This window comes from Dermacentor andersoni, chromosome 6 (assembly GCF_023375885.2).
Source record: "Dermacentor andersoni chromosome 6, qqDerAnde1_hic_scaffold, whole genome shotgun sequence".
NCBI classification, from domain to species: domain Eukaryota; kingdom Metazoa; phylum Arthropoda; class Arachnida; order Ixodida; family Ixodidae; genus Dermacentor; species Dermacentor andersoni.
In genome coordinates, this window is record NC_092819.1 from 69,320,248 (window position 1) to 69,337,681 (window position 17,434).

At 46.3% G+C, this 17,434-nt stretch overlaps 1 protein-coding gene across 1 annotated transcript in view; it reads right to left on the reverse strand.

Annotated features, from left to right (window-relative positions):
- Positions 1–5,240: 5,240 nt before the first annotated feature.
- Positions 5,241–17,434, reverse strand: part of LOC126522171 (uncharacterized) — a 60,668-nt gene continuing 48,474 nt past the window's right edge. Inside the window, exon 5 of the mRNA XM_050170913.2 lies at positions 5,241–5,547. Coding sequence (XP_050026870.2) covers positions 5,411–5,547 — 137 coding nt within the window. The 3' untranslated portion in view covers positions 5,241–5,410. The remainder of the gene's footprint in view (positions 5,548–17,434) is intronic.

Sequence of the window (17,434 nt, forward strand, 5' to 3'; positions counted from 1 at the left end):
GGGGTGTCCTACGCAGCCATTGGTCCATCCTTCTCGGAATCCAGTGTACTGCACCCTGAAACAAGTATATTTACGGCTGAGGCCCATGCACTATTGTCGGCTGTGAAACTTATCAGAAAATCAAATATTCAAAAAACAATTTTATTTACAGACTCCTTAAGCGTCGTAAAAGCCTTGAAGTCACACTGTAAACACAGAAACCCCGTAATAACTAAGCTCTATTCCATTCTCTGTAGAGCGTACATGTCTAACCAGCATGTCATTATATGCTGGGTGCCCGGACATAGGGGCATCGAGGGTAACGTTCTAGCAGACCAGATGGCCACATCCATTTCATTGCATGCAGTTAGTCCTACTGCTTCGGTCCCTGTCACAGACCTGAAGCCTTTTTTAAGAAGGAAACTGCGAAACCACTGGCAACGTAAGTGGGACGCAGAAGTACATAACAAACTGCACGTGATAAAGCCACAATTAGGTTCTTGGCCCTCCGTAACAAAATCACGGCGAACAGATGTCCTATTCTGTCGCATCAGAATAGGACACACATTTGGCACACATAACTTTTTAATCAGTGAAAATGATCCTCCAACCTGCGGTAGATGCGGGGAGAGGCTGACCGTCCCCCATGTCCTCCTGGAGTGTCGGGCAGCCGAATCTGAGAGAAAGAAGCATTTTCCCCTAGCATACCGGCAGCAGATCCCCCTTCATCCAGCAATGTTACTCGGCCCAGAACCGCTATTTGATACCAACGCAGTCCTAAGTTTCGTGAAAGATGTTGTCTTGCATGTTGTTAGCCCCACATGTTCATAGCGGGTCCTCTCTTCAGAGGATGCCGCTGTGATAGCTCTTTGGTATAGCACATGCCTCTAGGCCCTTGTGTTTCAAGGGCTCTGGCGAGCCAGCAGTGCTCCAAGTAATTTTACCATCTTATATATTTTATATTTTGCATCATTCTTCTACGATGGATTTTAATGTTCATAGTATTCGTCATTAGTCATCGCCATAATTTTATAGCACGTAGATTTTACGCACTTTACAGCGAATATTTTTAGGCCACTTTACAGACAAGTCACATCTTCCATAATACATCATCAACATTACCACGTGTCATGGCGCTCTTTGGCCAAACCTGGCCCTTGCGCCACAAAACACCACACATCATCATCATTGTCGCAATATGTTCGCGTCGTACTTAGATTCTACATGTTCTACTTTATTGTATACGTAATTTATTCCTCCCGCTTGGGCCTTCCAGCATTTTATAAATAATTAATGAATAAATAGAATGTAGTCTTTGCACTATGCAGCGCACTTTGCACTATGCATAATAAGTTATTTTCCTGTTCTGTTCAAAGGAATATTGCGTTCAGTTCACAGGTGGCGATCTCGAAACCATAGGCGTATCTATTGGCGGAGCACAGGCACTTCTGGGGGCACTTGATTCCCCCCCTCCGCTCTCACAACTGGGTGGAGGGGCAAAGCAGGCCAGTTGCTTCATTCTCCCCTGCCACCTTTGAAAGCCGGCAATGCGGCGCTTGGAATCCCGACCAAGACCACTCGAGTCTACAGGAAGCTGCTTTAAGCCCTGATAAGGGGGTCTGCACGCGTAGTCTATGCTGCACGCGTAGTCTCAGCCACATTGATCCTTCAGGACACTCATCACCGGTGCACATGTAGCACACAGAGTTTAATCCGTTAGGGCAGGTAAATTTTCCCATCACTAGAAGTCTGCAGTAATCTTTCAAGACATGCTCTGGGCATTGATTCGGGCTACTTGGTCTGTCATACCAGGCGCCACAATAGTCCGGTTGAGGTTCCCAGTACTTTCAAGTCTACTTTTATTTATTTGGCCTTGAAAGGTTTTTCTCGCGGCAGCACGAAGGCAGAGGCAGCACGAAGCGTTCGATTCTCTCTGCTTGCGCTCTGACAACGAGTGCTCGTGGTCATCGAGTGAGTTGTCTTTATATTTGCCTGTGCGAGCGGGCCACCGTGCTTGTCAAAGGCGTATCTACCGTTGCGAGGTAGGCATGCTTCCCCCCCCCCCCACACACACACGCACAAACAGTCAGAAGTGAAAAGAGAAAGTGGGCAATTTACGCCCCCCAACACACACACACACACACACACTTGTGAAAACGGGCACTGCCGCCTCCACACTGACAAATCCTACAACAGCTAATGCCAAGTCGGGTTTCAGAATTTCGCCCACATAGGCTCGATTTCGTTATTACTTATCCCCTGCTTCGGCAGTTAGGATTGCCTTCCGGGCATCACCGCCACGCGCTGTAGCAGATGATGCTCGCCGGGCCTCACTGAGCAGCGTTACCGTACTTTGTGGTGGGCGACCAGTGCGGGGCGTGCCTAACAAGCTTGCAATGCCGAGAAAGCTGTCGCTAGATAGTCCAAAAAAAGTTTAACCCTCAATCCCTTGCATTAACCTGTGTTTGTTGGTGCTGTCGATTAACTAACGATCTTTGAAAACACAAAATCAGATTTGCTGTTTATAAGTGCATGGTATTCATTCAGTGCTGCCAGTTAAATGATATTGTCGCAAGATTTAGGGAATCGTTTTGTCTGTTCACGGCAAAGATTTCTACATAGCAATCAGCGACTTTGTTTTTTAGTAACTTGAATGAGCAATTGGCGATGTTTTCACGACTTATAAGTTGGAAAGGTTGCTTGAAAAATGGCCTTCTCCAACGCAGCTTGATATTAATAAGCTACATGTTTGTGGCACAAGCTCGCTGTAAGACGCATACTCTCCGTGACTATGATGAGCCAGCGATTGTCTTCACATTGCGATTGCGCTCCACAGCACAGTGGTCATCATAGCCATCATAGTGCTAACAAAATTGACACCAATTTATTATTTACAACACCCATTTGAATGCTTTTAATGCGACTTTAGTGGTGTCACTTAATGCGTTCGATTGGTGGACGGGCGCAAGCGTGTCAGAGAGCTAATTTACCAAAACAAAATGGAATACATTATGTGTTCAGATTTAAAACACAGCATGGCAATAAGACATAGCGACTGCGTAAAAAAAAACGCTAATGTCAAAACGCCTCAACTCGTTCACGCATATCTTAACAAATCGCTTGCGTTTTCCGCGGCTTTCGGACCAATCAGTGATTCACGGCGGGTTTCAAGTGGATCAAGGGCAATAAGGTGATTTTGACCTGTACAAAGGTCGAGTAATTGTCATCGCCGTGTCAATAACATGCTGCCAAGCGCGTTGCGCAGAATCTAGTTGTGCCACCACGAACGTTGATATGCACAAGAAGTTTAGGAATATCATGTAGGCTAAGTGACGTCATAGTCGTTGGTTGATAACGATCGATAAGGGTTGATAAGTGTTTATACTGGCCGGATGAAGAGCCGAGACAGATTACAAGCCCAATAAAGCGCAGATTTGATGAACCGTGTACTGTTTCGCCAATCGCAGTAAACAACATACGTCGTGTCGTATGTGTGGATATGAGCAACTGGCAGAATGCTTACGCATACGTATACAACTCCAGTGAAGTTTCTGCGTAACTGTTGTTTCTACATTGCGGAAAACACGTGCCGCCGCAATCTTGCTGTGTCGCAGAAGGTATACGAAACAATGATCGTGCTGATTTACCGCGTTACCGGCATCAAGATATTGCGCAGCCGCTGAAGGAAGGAAGGTAACGAAAGTGAACCACCAGACAGCTTTTCAAGGGGCCGTGCTGATGGTGATATTGCAAAGAAATGCAGGGCGGCGATATTGGCGTCACAGGTTTTCTTTTTTCTTTCACGTGACTCGCTTTCAGAAGGAGGTAACGCTTTAAGAAGATCAGTGTCAGTTGATCTTGTCTCGTTGATTCATTCATGAGTATAACTGAACTAGATTTGCCACTCGTCTCAGAGGGTAGGTGAAAGCAAGGAGACGACACACGCATGTGCCTTCACACCAACACATCCACACACAGTAGGCATGCGCAGGCACAAACACACACGTATATACATGCACACACACAACCCCAGACAACAGGCATGCACACACACGAACGAACACACTTCTTCAAACAGATGCATGCTCAAGCTTGAACGCACACGTTCGCACACATATATATTCACAGGCGCCCATGTACGCATGCACGAAAATGTAAACACGCACGCACACACACTAAAGCGCACGTGCAGGCGCAGGCGCACTCACACGGACTCGCACACGGAAAATATACGCAAAGACGTGCTGGCGAAAGATCACAGTTGCCGCCACACATGCATGCATGCATACTCACACACGCTCAACACGTGCACACGCATAATCGCAATCTTTCTCACCCTGGTGCTTCTTAATATCTGCGCGTCGAAAGAAATTGATGGAACTGACTCAGCACTTACTTTTTTAGCATCGGCTATAATACATCGCTTGACTGTTTAAATTTCGCACCTCTTCTTCAAGTCAATCTGTACCCTGCCGGGAGGTTGCAAAATGATTTGCTCCTGTCGTGTGACTTCATCGCCTATCCCTGACCAAAATACTGCTTTGCCACAGTAGGAATGTTACGACTAATTGCCGTAACTGCATACGCTGTTAGAAAGAAGTGCTATCTCACCGCTGTTGTTGAAATCTTTTGATACTCGCCGATAGTATCTAATATAGCTTTGTCAAAATTGTGCACAATCAGATACTGGAGCATTGCCGAAAGGCTCCGCGGAATGTGGGAGGGGAAGTGTACAAATCTCCTGGATAGGCCTACATTTTGCTGAACAAATTTTCACCAAAAAGCAAGTCGCAGATCATCATCGTATATTTTTGTTCTTTGATCGGGGCAGCCGCTTCATTTGGAAGCCCGGAGCTTCGGTGTCATTGTTGAAGCACTCGCCTTCACTATGCGAAGTATTTATCATAAAATTTCAGTCAGTTTCACCTACCCCTAAAGAAAATTTCTTCGTGCGTCAAGGTATCGTCAACACCGCTTTGATTGGCTTTGCTGCACCGTATGCTGCACTAAATGAATGCGTGCTGAAGATAACAACTCAATTAATAGAACCGTTGAATCTCGTATGAAGAAATACCGATGTTGCTATGTAACATCTAAAGGTCAGCCGGGCTAGCAGCTCTGCCGACGAAGGACTAATCAAAATATTGCCAGACAGTCGGCCAAAATTGATAACAATAAAAGTGGTCAAACATTACGACAGCTAATATTAGTAGTAAGATTTGTGGGGAAATAACTGAGGTGTAGAGTCATGATGCGTTTCATGGAGGGCTCTCACAGTTTTTTATTAGCACGAGTGAAGAGCAGGAAATACATTTGAGCTCAATCTCTCGTGATTCTGTGGCAATGGAAAAAGGCGCCCATTTCTTTATGTTGTTGCTTTTTCACTCGTCATTCCGACACATGCTCAAATGACGAGGCTGCTATGCTGAAGCTAGTAGTCACCCTCTCCATCGGGGCACAAGTCCCGGCTGTGCTCAGGAACGATCACTCCGCATGTGTCCACAAAGTGGTCGATGCAGTCTTGCGGCACATTGTCCTTGAATTCTCTCCGGGTCCAGAGTATGCACTCTTTAAAGAGAAACAGAAGAAAACAGCTGTGCAGGAAATAATTACAGTGGCGGTGTTGGTAGTTATTTAATGTCGCCACTTAATTTCCTATTCTTCTGTGGGCGCACTCTATATCCGTTTGTGTACTCATAACAAGACGGATTCTTCGCAGCCTTTAAGAATAGTGGTAAACATAATTATTTCCGTGAGTCTATTTTTGCCAGCTTCAATACGATCAGCTTTCCTATAGTACTTAAAGTAGCTTCATTTTCCACTACGTGACTCCATGCTATATACTTCAAGTTACCCAGATCAACTCGTCCTCGAGTCGCTTTTCTGTGCAACAATACTGCAACTATAACACGCAACCTCTTATATGCTCAACGCATTACATAGTCTGCTCATGTGTGCATTATACAGTTCCTACAATTAGATATGCATACCTTTGATTCAATTCGTACGACCACCATGCTTCCTCTAAAGCTATTCTTTTTCCTTTCGTCACTTGTTGCGCAGTCGTTGGGTTATGGAGTCTGATAAGCCTACATTTATGCGAGGACACTATCATGGCCATAGAAAGCGCTTATAATTTGCTGTAGAGCATACGTGTATAGTGCAGTTTGACAACATATAAGTTTATATGTTGTAATTGGTCCCGTGGACATGCTATGGTCATTTTTCATCCTATTCGCACTTGTTACCATTTATCCTCAACGATAGATCAAAGTTTCGTGACTATAATACAAGCTCCTTCAATGACTGGTTCTCGTCCATCGCCATGGAAGGATGAAATAAATAAAAAATTCGGCCGTTTGTTACACCTCTGTAAGACGTTAAGGCGAAAACCTTGCTGCACACTTGGTAATGCCCCGTTTCGCATCGTCACATTGCTGCTTTCGCATTCAAGGCAGAAAGCTGGGCTAGTCGGTGCGTCATCATTATTCAAAAGACTAGCGCAAGATAGCAGGAACAAAGACAGAGAAGATGACAGGACGAGCGCTTTCGCAGTTTGGCTTTTTCGCCTCGTTTTCGACACTTAGCTGCTGCTTCGCGTGCTCGTATAGCGGGGTCAGACTAGCGCCAACGACCTTTCTCTTCGTACATTACGTTGCATCGTCTCAGAAGAGGAGTGAAAAGTATACTGTTCTGTGTGCTGTATGGGTGATTTCAGTGAATGCATGATCATTTTGTTGAAGGATCGACATTCGGGCGCGTTGGTACAGGTTGAACATCTTGAAGGGGCAGCGCAATATAACGAAGACAGAAGGCAGGAACAGCGCTGTCCTTTGTGCACCTGCCTTCTGTCTTCGTCATATTGCGCTGCCCTCTCAAGATATTCATGTTCATTTTGCTGCGCGCTTGTGGCCTCAGCCTTAGGTGGGTATGAGCCATTGCTTAATGGGGTTTGAGCCATTGAGAAGGTCACGTGTTTTTTTTTTTTTTTACAACTCGCCTTGACGCCGCATTTCTATACGTTCCATGCATGTATGCACTGTACGCTTGAATTTGCTGAGCGCTTGCAGCCTCTGCTTTAGAAGAGGGATGAGTCACTGTATTTTTTGCTTGCTTAGGGGGCTATCGTCCATTCCTGATGATGGTAGTTTTTGTACCATTGGACCGGATGAATGGTCATCGGGCGTACGAGCCACTTAAGGCCTGCGTCTTAAAGAAAGGACGCAGTTCCGACCAAAAGTCGAAGCATTCATATGCAATATTATATTGTTAGAAACTATATGAAGTAACATGAGTGGTTTCATCGGTCGTATATATTGCAGTATAGATTCGCTCATTGAATAAATTAACAAGCAAGATGTTACGTGCTCAGAGGCAGCCATGAGACGATCTCACTCGACGAGCCCGGAATTTCACCATAAGATCGCTGATGTTAGGTTTAGCGGCAACCGCGTCGAGCGTACGTTTCATTCCGCCTCTAGCATCAAAGCGTCTAGAAAACAATGAGATTACCCGACTTCTTACGTTCAGCACAAGGAGATAAACACATGAATTGCTGAGCATTTGTTCCAAACACAAACTGATTTAACATTCGGCATGTCACCGCACGCAGTCATGCCGGGCTGCACTTTTTCTATTGCTAGTAAGTACAGTGGCGCGTGGCAGTTCCCGAGGCACTTCCCGAGGCGCCAGACGTTTCCGCGCAGGCACGACTAAGAGCGGGTGCGAGAGAGAAAATCTGGGTGCTTTCGCTCCTTGAATACCTGACTTTGCCTAGGCACTACGGAGAAGTTCCTTTGCTCGTGTTGTATGCATTTGTCCCCTAAGCGTGCCGCCATTGCGGAGTAGAGTCGAGTTGGTCTACGCTCCAACGCTGGCTGCCGGCGCGTTGAAGCAGGGGGAACGGACGCCCCATTTGGTGATCGCTGTGTCTAGAGCTACGTCGGACAGACTTTCTCGCGCCTGCGGCGCAGGTGCGGAGTTAGTCTTGCCGGAATAAACTTTTCTTGTCCATTACGGCGCTCTGCCTTCAAAAAAAAAAAAACATCACTGATGTTTACTGGGTGAGCAGTAGGGGCCGTAGTAGAAGCCGGGCCTGCTCTCCTGATGCACTAACTTCGTTATTGGCAGGCTTTTCGTATGCTGCAGTCCGTGACTTTTCAGGAGGATTTTCGAGTTGTCCCCGTTGACTGAAGTAAACGTACAGCGCCTCAGGAACCGCGGTTGAACGCCACTGCTTGATGTCACGCCATGAGAATGATTGGCTTTGCGTCTCGCCCACTTTAGGTTTGGTTAGCTTAGGTTTAGGTTAAGTTAGGGTAGGTTAGGTTAGCGTAAAAGGTGGTAGGACGGCGCGGCATACTCTCACAGGGGTTACGCCGTGAGGAATATTGTCTTTTGCGTCTCGGCCATGTTTTGTTAGGTTAACGTGAGGTTAGGGTAACGTTACGTTAGGCTAGCGTAAATGTTGTTAGCGCATCGCGACGTATACTCGTAGTTTTTTCAGGGGCCTAGAGCGTCACCCGTGGCCTTTCAGCCATTCGCATTCAAACGCAGTTGCTAAGGCTTCCATATTTTTAATATTTGCGGCCCAGCCTCTCCTACGGTCCCTACTGCTCCGACGGAAACATCTGTGACGTTATTTTCAAGGTACATTGCCTTACGACGCGAGAGAACTATGATCCGGCACGACTGACTTACCACAAGCGCCGTAGGTGCGAGACAGTCTGTGCGACACAGCGGCCGCCAAATGGCGAGAGAGTGCCCGCTGCTAGGGGGGCTAAAATTCCCGCTGCTTCACCTGTTTCACCCCGCCAGCGGCCAGCGTGCGAGCGTAAACAAACTTGACCCCACTCCTCAATGCCTAGGGAGAAACGTATTCGACAGGCACTGAGAAACCTCTCCGTAGTGTCTAGACAGAGTCCCATATTCAAGGAGCAAAAGTCCCACATTTTCTCTTTCGCACGCGCTCTTGCGCATGCGCACATAGGCCCGGCGCCTCCGCAATTGCCACACCCCGCTGTCATCAATAACTTCATCAGCCTGGCTACGCCCACTGCAGGGCAAAGGCATCTCCCATAGTTTTCCAACTCCCCCGGTCCTGTGCTAATTGTGGCCCTGCGAACTTCTTAATCTCATCCGTCCACCTAACTTTCCGCCGCCCCATGCTACGATTCCATTCACTTGGGATCCAGTCTGTAACGCTTCATGACCACCGGTTATCTACCCTCTTCATTACATGCCCTGCCCATGCACCATTTCTTTTTCTTCATTTGAACTAAGATGTACTTAACGCGTTTGTTTCCTCACCCAATCTGCTCTCTTCTTATCCCTTAACGTTACACCTATCATTATTCTTTCCATAGCTCGTTGCGTCGTCCTCAATTTAAGTAGAAACCTTTTCGTAAACCTCCAAGTCTCTGCCTCGTGTGTGAATACTGGTAAGGCACAGCTGTTATACACTTTGCTCTTCAGGGATAATGACAACCTGCTGTTCATGATCTGAGAATGCCTGCCAAACGCACCCCAGCCCATTAGTAGTAAGTACAGCGCCCCGCTGTACTTACTAGCAATTGTAAATTTGCTTCCGGGTTAGCGCGCCCACCTGTCTGCTTTTCTTCCCCGCCGCCCCCTGACTGCACACTAAAATCCCTCTCGTCTCCCTTTGCCCCCATACAGTGAACGAACGCAAAGACTGCGCGCGTCAAACCACCATCCTTCTCAGCTCACACCTTCACACTCTCACGCTTTCCCTCGCGCCTACAGCACACGGCTACGTGGGGCGCGATATGATCTTATCACATTTAAATTTTATCTGGTACATCCCAGTGACGGCTACATCGTCAGCCTAAATTCTTTAGGAAATAAATTAAATTATGGGTTTGTACATTGCAATACCAAGACCTGACTATGAGGCACGCCGTAGTGGGTACTCTGGAAATTTATACCACCTGGGGTCCTTTAACATGCACCTAAATCTAAGTACATGGGGCTTTCGCATTTCGTCCTCATCGAAATGCGGCCGCCATGGCCAAAATTCAATCCCGCGACCTCGTGCTTAGCAGCCCAATACCATAGACACTAAGTAACCAGGGCGGGTCGAAATTCTTCAGGACTGTCCCTAAAATTTCTGTCCAATTACCAATAGTGTTGCTTATTAGTCCGCGATTATGGCTTTATTTCCTGCTAGGAAACGTGTTATTGTATATGCGAATAGGTTTGATGTTTTTGTATACTTACTGTATCCCTGCCTGCAATAACGCCTTCACGGCGCTGCAGCTTTTTCATGAAAAGAGCCTAACAGAACGTTGTTAAACAAAATAACGTAATAGAATGAACTGTCTTTGAAAGCAATACAGTGAACTTTAGAGGGTCATAAGGCACACATAAGTGTCAGTTGACGTTTCTTCTGCTTATGTTATTGCGTTTTACAGTCTGAAAATAACATCCCCGTTAACTATATTTGCATAGTGATATCCCTTTCAATTAGCTTTTTGTTTATTATGTAAAGGGTCTTATTCAACAGCTCAGCAGGTATTGTCAAGTGTAAGCTGGCAGTCAAGCGACACAGCGCAGGAACAGTTCAAGCAGCTCACACTCGCTCAAAGCGCTGGCTATCCTGCTGGCTCAGTGACTGCACTGCAGGAGTTGCATGGACGATTTGACTGACTTTGTCCATGCGCTCGCCTTTTGCATCGCAACTACAATATGTTGCTACATGCCTGCATCTTTGCTTTTTGTGGTTCCTGTTTCATCGGGTCGTGACCTACGTTACGATTTGGGAATCAATTATCAATATAAAGTTTTCCTCTCTATGTATACGGCCAAATCTAGTGCATCTTGTACATCCTAAATACTTCTGCTCTCCAGCAAGAACCTTCAAGAAAATAAGAAGTCACAATTATAAACATGGAAGCGCCCCTGTGTGAACTCAATTACATTTTTATAAGCATTGTACCAGTGAGCACTTATACATGCTGATCGCGTACGGTACGCTAGAGTAATCTCTTCTCTAGCACTTTTCGTGCCTTATATTACCTGTCACACATGCGGAATAATGAACATACGAAATGTTTGGTCAACTTCCTCGGCTTTCTTTGTTTAACCATATCTGTAACGGTTCCTCACAGTTACAGAAAACGAATTTAACCACCGTGCACAGTGGCGTAGCCAGCAATTTCGCTGGGTAGGGAGTGGAGGGGGGGGGGGCGGGCTCACGTTGGAGCTTGGCCTCCTCACAGAATTTGTCTAGGGATCAAATACATGAACAATAACTACACATACATTGCCAAAGATGCTGCAAACAAATTCTTCAACGCTACGCACTGTCAATACAAGTAAAATATGTATTTTTTGATAAAAGCATGTATTCTTATGTCCTAAAGATTGTGCCAAATATAACTGATATCAATGCTTTCATGTTGTTTGTCTATTTATTAAGAAAGAAAATATCACACGAACTTTAGAACTATATCAGTGAGAAACCAGCAAAGCAGTGTATGCCGCTGATATGATAAATGTAAAGGACGTGAAATGAACAAGTTGAGGACAAATATGTTAATGATACTTTGTCATTCGAAAGCCTTGTTTACATTTCCGTATGTATGCAACGGCCAGGGAAAAATCTAAGTGACGCGGTCCTTCGTTCCAATGTAATGCGCAGGAGAAGCTGTCACCGGTTGCACATTGTAGTTGCACCGAATTCGTAGTCGCAACAGGAATCACATATAAAAAGTAGCAGGTCTGCAAAATATGAATTAGAAATTTGAAGTACAATGGAATACACAAATGGGAAGATAAAGATTGATAAAAAGCAAGAGAAGTGCCTCTGGAAACAAAGTTCACTGCATGTATCCACAAAACCTCGCAACAAGATGTTTAAATATATTTATAAGTAACCATTAAATCTACGTATCTTTATACAGGGTGTTTCAGCTAGTTTTAGTCAGAGTTTAAAAATATGCCGACGCACTCTAAGACTATGCGACCAAGGGCATGTTGCTCACTTTTGTACGTAGTGTGTCACGCTATATTATTTATTTTGCTTAATTAGATGTTTAGTCAATATTAATAAACCAACTTCTGATGCAACGAAGTTATAAAAAAAATTCCATTTAGGAAATTGCAGAGCGGTTTGCAAAACGTCCGAATAAACCGTTTCGGTCTTTATATATATATATATATATTAGATGCTGCTGTATTTGAGCTTACTGATGATGCCCGCGAACTACAAAACTAGTGAAATGCCCGCTTGCGCGTCGTGAGGGCCCTGCTCCTCAACGTTCCGCGCACAAACAACCATAGGCGCGCTACCACTTAAAAGGTGACAGGGCAACCACGTAGGCGTCGGCTGTGCCGTTTATGCCAGCGATGTGCTCCCCTCGCGAAAGTTCGTTATAGCGATAAGCAGATGCAGCGGTTGTCGCTTGTGCTGCCGGAAGCAACAGGTCCGTTATTTCGCGATAGCTGTGAGCAAATTGAACATCCCTAAATAAAATAACTCAGTTTTGAGAAGGCTGAAAATGGTGGAATAAGAGTATCATTAATGACCAGACGCAGTCTTTCACTGAATTTACGTTTACTTCTCATGCGTTTTAACAGCAAGCGCTGGAAGAGGTCACCTTCTGCAGCGATACAACACTGGGACATTCTGAGAACGCTTGCTGTCGCTGCCTTGAGCACCATCGGTGAAATGCTGTGCCAGACTTCAATTATCTTTTCCTGTAAGGCTTCCGGAGTCGTCGTTTCCGTCGTGTATGCGTGATCCTTAATATAGCCCCAGAAGAAAAAGTCAAAAGGGTTGAGGTCGGGTGACATTGCCGGCCACAGCACAGGCCCGTTTCTCCCTATCCATTGCCCTGGGAAGGTAATATCAATGCTTGCTCGTGCTTGACTGCAGCTCAGCAGGAGCCTCATCGTGCTGATGCCACATTGCGTCAAGCTGGGCTAGTGGCATGTTGCAGCAGAAGTCTTCAACCTGCCCTTTGAGGAACTGACCTACCTCTTGCAGGTCAGAGTGTTGTGAAATACACTGGGCCAATCACTGTGCTCTCATATATTCCGCACCAAATGGTAAAAGACCACTGATATTGGTGGCGGGATCTTCCTAGCCAGGGGGATTTTGCTCACTTGTATAGTGGGCGCTGTGGATATTTACTTGGCAATTCCAGGAAAAGTTCATCTCGTCAGTCCGGATACCTTGGTGAGAAAGTCGGAATCCTGCTCCTCCTGAATCAAAATCCAATTCGCAAAGTCGAGTCACTTTTGAAGATCCTTTGACTCCAGGAATTGATGCAACTGCAGGTGATAAGGGTGCAGTCCAGCTGTTTTCAAAATCATCCAGGCAGTTGAGTTGGACACACCGAGCTGTTCGCTCACGCTGCTCGTGCTTGCGTGTGGATTAGCCGCCATGAAAGACAAAACGTTGGAGCAAACCTTGTTATTTATGACTGAAACTCTCTGCCTCTTTCTTGTGAAGCTGCCGGTTTGCTTCAGTGACTCGTAGGTGTTGAATATCGTCATGGGCCTCAGTCGCGTACCCGGGTGCCAGCTTCGAAATATTCTTGCAGCCTGCCGTCTCGGTCTGCCTGCAGCTACTAGGGCAGGGCTCATGTTTGCTTTTTTCTCGTTGGTAGAAGGCATCATGAAATCGCTCGCGCTTTAGCAGCCGATGCACGATAGTCTGTTTATCGCTGTCTGGAATTACCACCTACCACGTCCGTCAGTCGCTTTACACAGCGCCGGAGATAACGGTTGCTAGCTTAAATTGAACAGCCAACGCTTGCGTCGCTGCTCTGTCGCCTTTTAAGGGGCAGCTAGTGCACCTATGGCTGCTTGTGCGCGGATAGCTTGGGAGCAGTGCAATCGCGACACACAAGTGAGCATGTCACGTTGTGTTTTTGTATTTCGCGGGAATACGCAGTGAGCTGAAAAACACTAATACTTAATAGATCGAAAGACAGAAACTGTTTACTCGGACGTTTCGCAAACCGCTCTGAAACTTTCTAACTGAAGTTTTTCCTAGCTTCATTGCTTAAGAAGTTGGTCAATTATACTTGACTAATTATCTAATTAAACTAAATACAAAAATAGTTGCACAATGTATACAAAGTTAGCAACATGCATTTTGTCGTGTCGTCTTAGAGTGCATCGGCACATTTTTAAACTCTGGCTAAAGTTAGCTAAAACACCCTGTATATTGCGTAAAAAAAAAGCAAATAAACTTGTTGCGCAATCACAGATTCATAGATCACAGAATCCCAAGGCCTGCACCACCCCTCCCTCCACTCCCCCGAAGCATCGCGAGCGACGGGAGGCGGCGCGCTTCTTTCCGGCTTTTCTCCGTGGCGCACACAAGTCTGACCCACCATCACCGGCTCCCCCCCCCCCCCCCCTCCCTACACTTTCACTCGCACATACAGCATGCGGCGCGCGCTGACGATGTTATCGCCCTTGGACTTCATACGGAACATGACGGCGACGACAGGTATGCGCCTTGAGTGTCCACCTAATTGCTATCGCAATAATATAGTCAGAGTATCCGGCGAGTGGAGAGTCCCATGGCCCATTACTTTTCCGAAAAGTAGTACCAAAATCGCACTTTCAGCATGCGACAATTCGCTGCGCCGCAACAATGTCTTTGTCTGTGTGTGTGTGTGGGGGGGGGGGCACCGAAACGAAGCAACGCAAAGGAAAGCATCTTGGCCATAATCGAATGCCTACTTGGAGCACCTAATGTAGCTACCTAAGGAATATCCAAGAAAACGTGAGACGCATGGTGCACATAGAACTGTATAAATGCTGCTCGTTATTATACACTGGCGAGATAAGACTTTCCGTAGACGTTGCGATAACATCGAAACAACGGTGATGGTCTCAAGCGAACCAGTCGCAATCTGTCGTGTCCCTACAATGGTGACGGCGAGCGACCATTGCTTCTTTTTCTCGTCTGCTAGCCAGAAAGCGTCCAGAACTCTCCGAGGCCAAAATCTGTTCGGCAAGAAAAAAACGAATGCTCACTGCAGTGCGCCGCGCGGTTGTCAGGGCAACACGTGAAAAACTTATGATCTCTGGCTGGCTCTGGTAGCCCGCGGGTAGCGAGAACAAAAAAATAAGAGAGGCACAATGTGTCCTCGCGAATGAAATTCAAAATAGAAAAAAAACAAATAAGAACGCAGTTATCTTTGCTGGCTTTTAGTGTATTGACATGGATGCTTTGGCGCAGGTGAAAAAGATGTTGATATTATTTTCTATGACATGATGACAAATATGAACTATCACAACGCTTCGTCTCATCGGACCTCGCTGCGTGCTTTGCCAACTTGTCTGATAGTGTATTGATTTGGCTTGTTTCGTTGTATTGTCCGATGTACGACTTTAGAAAAGTCTATGGAGCTTTGGCATCAAATAAGCCCCCCGCCTCTTGCTACGCCCCTGACCGTGCAGCCTAGTTCATTGCGATTGACCGCTCGCAGACCGAACATTACCATGGATCACTGGTGAACAAAGTGTTCGTGTTCAAGGCGGGCCGCAAAGGCAGTCAGCAGTTAGCTATGTAACCAGTCGACCATGCAGTTGGGCATAAGATGGTAAGCCGTGTTTCGGCAGTGATGTGTGCAGAGAAGATGAGTGGGACAAGTATATTGGGGGGATTAAACTGCTACCTACGATGTGTTGTGACCGTACCAGGACAACCGAAGCGCAAGACCCAGGTGGAGAAGAAGGCTTGGGACCCTATAACGTAAAACTATTCCAATATGTTTTCATTCCAGTCTCCTGACGCCAGATTGCCGTAACCGACGACGCAAGCATCGGGCGGTGACCCCCAGGGTTGTCTGAACAAACCAGTCAGACGCTCTCCTCGTTTACAGGTGGTGTCTTTTGTTTGCTTTCAGAACGAATGACCTTGCCTACACTCAGCGGCTTGTCTTATCTAATTGGCGGCCAGGAGGCGAGAAGCAAGCTCCAGTGGAGAGGGTTTCGATGGGGCCGAGACTGCGCACTCAAAATAGATAACCGGATGAAAAGGGTGGTGTCGGCGTCTGCGATTGGTCCGCTTTCCCTCACTTAGTTTGCAGTGGCTGGTCGCATATCGCGGCAGCATGCAACGCAAGATTAAGAACGCCGCTTAAACAGATCCTCAGCGAGGTCATAAATGTGCCGAAAGTGCTCAAAAACGTTACACTGCCAGGCAAAAAGGTTTATTGTAAGCAAATAAACGCAAGCTCTCCGGCAGCTGCGAGTAGCCAATGCCTGAGTGAGTGACGGCGGCTGTCTTTTATTCGTTTTGGAACGTGGCAGCCTGCGGCTATTCAGAAAGAAAGTTCAGTTTTGTTTAGCATATTAATGCATCTTTAACGCGTACACGTCACTTCGACGCGGTGAGTTTTCGCGTTTTTGTGACGTCGCGCGACAGGCATGTAAAGTGGGTCAAGCCCGAAAATTTTTGACCAATAGCCGAGGGCTAATGGCGAAAAGTTGTTTCATCAGAAATAACTATTTTCCTTTTGTTCGGCCCAAACATGCATAATCAGTGTGTGCATGTCATTTGAGATGGGGAGCTATCGCGATATTCGTGACGTCGCATGACAGACTGGCGAGGGGGGGGGGGGGGGCGGACCAAAAAGTTTTTGACCAATCGCGGAAGGATAAATGCAGAATTGTAATAGAAAAGTTTGGAATAGCTTTGCGCTATAGCGCTCTAGGTTTGGTTATGTTAGGCATGTCAGTGTTTATGGTAGATCAGACGTAGCCACGCAAAACGAGTAATTGCGTTGCTTGGATACCATAATGGTGGAGATCGCGTGATATTTTAGGCGCAAAGTGTATGTATCTTTTGGAAGGTATGCCCTATTGCTGACTGCTCCTAATATACCTCCCAAGTTTTTATATTAGCTGACTAAATATAATTACAAGAATAGAAGGATTTTAGTGCAGTCAGTCAATCTCTAACGTATATGCACTGTAAATTTTGTCCGCAAATCCGCCTTCTAGATCTTCTGCTTCCAACAATGACATTGTGTAGCACCACATGTCCCACTAGCCCCATGTTCGTGGAAGAGCAGTGTTTACCTTCCTCTGTACTTCAACTGGCGCTCAATTAGAAACGAACGTATTTTGGTATCGAAGTGCAGGGGAAACAGTTCATTACCAGCTCACGCGCAGAACATATTTAAGTAGTAGTGTAAAGTATTTAGGACGATTTGCTCATAGTTTCCCTCAGAAACAGCAGCCGCGGTGTGCCATACGAATATAGAGAACAGTAAAAGATATGCTTGCAATTAGAGGGCTTCTAATGGTATTTTAGCCGTGTCACATGAGTGCATTTCGGCACATCTAGACAAGACAAGCACAGCAGACTTCGGCGACAAACGCGTGTAGGAACCTGTCTACTGGTCACAGCAGTTAAACTTTTGGACGCCGCGAACGTGTGTAGGGTTGGACAACATGTGCGCCT